General features: G+C 43.5%; 1 protein-coding gene across 1 annotated transcript in view; it reads left to right on the top strand.

Annotated features, from left to right (window-relative positions):
• The window catches only part of BRCA2 (BRCA2 DNA repair associated), a 34,516-nt gene that overhangs the window by 25,571 nt on the left and 4,857 nt on the right, over positions 1–4,088 (top strand). Inside the window, 1 exon segment of the mRNA XM_010198382.2 lies at positions 3,070–3,191. Within this exon segment, the coding sequence (XP_010196684.2) occupies positions 3,070–3,191 (122 nt within the window).

The raw sequence follows: 4,088 nt of genomic DNA on the forward strand, positions 1-4,088 counted from the left end.
GTGGAGAAGGCTGAGTTACTGAAAGCCTTTTTCACCTCAGCTTTAATAAGCAATCCCAGGCCATAGAGACCGAGGGAAAGTCTGGAGCAAGAAAGATATAAATCCAGGTGGAAGAGGATCGAGTTAGAGAAAACTTACACAAACTGGACCTTTCTAAGTCCATGGTCAGGGACAGAAAGAACTCGCAAGTACTGAAAGAGCTGGCTGATGTCTTTGTAAGGCTGCTCATGATCCCCTTTGAATGGTCATAGTGATTGGTAGAGGTACCTCAAGGCTGGAGGAAAGCAAATGTCTCTTCAAAAAGGTCAGGAAGGAGGACCTGAAAACTAGCTGCAGGCCAGACAGCTTTACCTTGATCCTGTAGAAGATGATGGAACAACTAATCCTGGAAACCATTTCCAGACACATGAAGGAAAAGGTGATTGAGAGTGTAGTCAACAGGGATTGACCAGGGGAAGTCATGTTTGGTTAACCCAACAGCCTTCTGTGATGAAATTACTGGTTTGGGTAAATGATACAAGAGCAGTGCACGTTGTCTACATTTCAGTAAGACATTTGACACTGACACCTTCAAGGCCCTCATAGAGGAGCTGACAAAGCATGGGCTAAATGAGCAGTCTGATGGAGTGAAGACCACCTGAACTATTGGGCGCAGAGGGTGGTGATCAGTGGCACCAAGTATTTTGAGAGGCCAGTAGCTAGTGGTGTATTGCAGGGACCAGCACCAGTCCTGTTTTGATATCTTCATTAATGATCTGCATGATGGGCAGATTGTAGTCTCAGCAGATTGGCTGATGATTCCAAATTAGACCAAGAGGGGAGATCTTATTAACATTTATAAATATCTAATTGGTGGTGTTAGGAGGTTGGAACATCCCTTTTTTTCTATAGTATCTAGCAACAGGACAAGGGCTAATGGGATGAAGCTGGAACACAAGAAGTTCCACTTAAACATAAGAAAAAACTATTTCACTATGAGGGTGAGGGAGCCCTGGCACAGGCTGCCCAGAGGGGTTGTGGAGGCTCCTTCCTTGGAGGTCTTCAAGACCCAGCTGGACATGTTCCTATGCAACCTGATCTAGGTGACCCTGCTTCTGCAGGGGGGTTGGACTAGATGATCTCTAAAGGTCCCTTCCAACCCCTACCATTCTATGATTCTAAGTGACTGATACACTAAGAGCACTGTGCTGCCATCCAGGGGGACCTCAACAGGCTGGAGAAATGGGCTGACAAGGACCTCCTGAAGTTCAACAAAAGGAAATGCAAATCTTGCACATGGGGAGGAACAGTTCCATGCACCACTACATGCTTTGGGCTGCCCAACTGGAAAGCAGCTTTGCAGAAAAGGCTCTGGGGGTCCTGGTGGACCAGTTGGAGTGTTTGCCAGCAAGGTCAAGAAGGTGATCTTGTCCCTCTGTTTAGCATTGGTAAGGCCACACATGGAGTGCTGTGTCCAGGTCTGGACACAGCCCCCCAGGATGAGAAACGGGGACATGCAGGAGAGACTCGAACAAAGAGCCATGAAGATGCTTAATGGGTTGGAGCATCTGACATAGAAGGAAAAGCTGAGAGAACTGTTCAGCCTGGAGAAGAGAAGGCTCAGGGGAATCTGATCAGTGTACATAACTACCTGAAGGGAGGATGCAAACAAGAGAGAAGCCAGACTTTTCTCAGTGGTGCCCAGTGACAGGACTAGAAGCAATGGGTACAAACTGAAACACAGGAGGTTTACTCTGGACATCAGAAAACCTTTATTTTGCTGTGAGGATGACCAACAGTGTTACCTCCAGAGGCTATGAAATCTCCATCCTTGGAGATATTCAAACAGCTCACTGGACATGATCTTGGGCAGCCTACTGCAGTTGACCCTACTTGAGCAGGAGAGTTGGCCAAGATGACCTCCAGAGATCCCCTCTGACTTGAGCCATGTTCTGATTCAGTAATGGGATGACACTGCACACATCTGCCAGTGATTTCTAGCAGCAATTTTCAGGTCTGATTGCTACAGCTTCGTGAAGCTCGCTGTTGCACCAGAAAAGTGGTTCATTCCACTTAGGTTTGACTCAGTTAAACTGGAATGAGAAGGGTATTGGGATTCTTGCCACACTGATTATAGATTCCAGCTGCTTTGATACTTTGGTCTGGTTTTTGGCAGGAGGTTTTGTTGGTTTTGATTTGATATTTTGTGGGGATTTTTTTTAAGAACAGGTAGGATTCCATCACTAATGGTAGCTTGTGCAGTTCATATGTCACAGGGTCGTATCTATAACACAAATAGCCTCTCCCTTTCCATAAGTCTTTCTCGTGGTGATCTGCAACACTGAGGTGTTCTCTATCTGCTTTTTCAGAACTCAGACTCTCAGGAATAACAAGGAGAAGAAAGTCATACCCTAAAATAAGACCCCCAAACCTCACCATTGAATCCTCAGTTGAAAACAGAGTTTACTTTACAATGCTTACTTTCAGTGACACGAACCCACGCATATCACCACCTCACTCTGGTGTCCCAAGTTTGGTTGGTAAACTTGTCTGTGCTGGAGTCTGTGGCGCTGAAGGGAGTTCATCAGAATGCCAGCAGCAACAGGACTTACCTAACACAACTAACATCATGAAATGAAGTTAACATGGCACTTGCCTTAGGACACCAGCTGAAAGACAACTTCATATGCAGATCACCTGTTGTCCCAGATCTTGGGATCTCTGATGCCCTTCTGCTGTATGAGAGGAAGTGACAGATGTGTAGAAAATATGGTCAAGTACCCATGAAGTTTTGTGGCAGTGTGTCAAGTCTCCCACCTTCTCCTAAGTGCAGAAACTGATACTGACTTCCCCAAAGTTCATATAATAATCTAATCTATGTTTAATTTAAATGAATTAGACTTTTTTTCTGCTTGTGTTTTCCTAGTATACACACACACACATATACACATATATCTGTTCCTATTTAGAAGTGGTTTGTATTTTTATTCTGGCAAGGCCCAAGTACTACAGTGTTTCTTATATAATCATTTCTTGTTTCACCTTTAAAGTGTATTGGTTGTGCTCAACATCATGGTTTCTTTTCAGCAGAAAGAACTCCCAGAAGGACACCAAGATCACGCATAGTCACAAGACAGCAAATCCATAACTTGCAAGACGGTGCAGAACTTTACGAAGCAATTCAGAGCACGACTGATCCTGGCTATATGGAGGTAACAGAGATCCTGCTGGGCTAATTCTGAAATGCTGGTGGAACAACTTATAGTTTGCTGCCTCCTGCTAAAATCAGCCATTAAATTACTACTTAATTTTGGTGCCTTTTCAGGTGTCTACAGCATGCTTATAGCTGAATAAAATGAAACGTTTTGAAAATATTAAGGCAAAGGCTTGTAGAAATAGACAAATAACAGAATGCTGTTGTCTCTTGATATAACAATCCAGAATCTAGCACAATTAAAAGCTACTGTTACTTGGAATTTTATTACTTTGTCATGTCTTGCTTTTATGAAAACTAACTGCATCCCCTAAGTCTTGAGTTTCACAGACATATTCTCACCCGCTGAAGTGTTGTTGTTTTCCTCTCTCCCTGTTCCAGTTCAATCAGAACTTGAAAGCATTTATGCCTTTAGTGCCTCCCAGTTGTTAAAAAGTAGATATGTGCCTTGCCTTTTGCAAGTCAGGGTGTTTGTTGTAAAGCCATAGAATCTGTGGCTTTACCCAGTCAAATGTTACTGTATCTTTGGTGCTGCATGTAAAGGCCTCTGGAACTTGAAGGCTTGCTGAGAAAGGTAATGCTCCTGAAGCACTGTACTGGAAGTCGCTGTATCAGCTCAGAGGTGCATCTCTCTTCTACTTACAGAATTTTTTTCTGATATTTCTTCTTATGAAATAGGCAAGCATATCTGTATTAAATACTGGCCTCGGTTACCCACTCATAAGCAAGCTCCTCACTAATTGTCATATAAGAACAGTGTGTAATGTAACACTTAGGATAACGGAGCACCAAGACTGGTGGCTCCTCTTGTGTTAACGTACCTCGTTTCAAGTCCTAGTAGTGTATCAGTTCAACAACAAATTGCTTGTAACAAATGAACACTTAAGAGAGAGGC

Source organism: Colius striatus, chromosome 1, assembly GCF_028858725.1.
Source record: "Colius striatus isolate bColStr4 chromosome 1, bColStr4.1.hap1, whole genome shotgun sequence".
Taxonomy (NCBI): domain Eukaryota; kingdom Metazoa; phylum Chordata; class Aves; order Coliiformes; family Coliidae; genus Colius; species Colius striatus.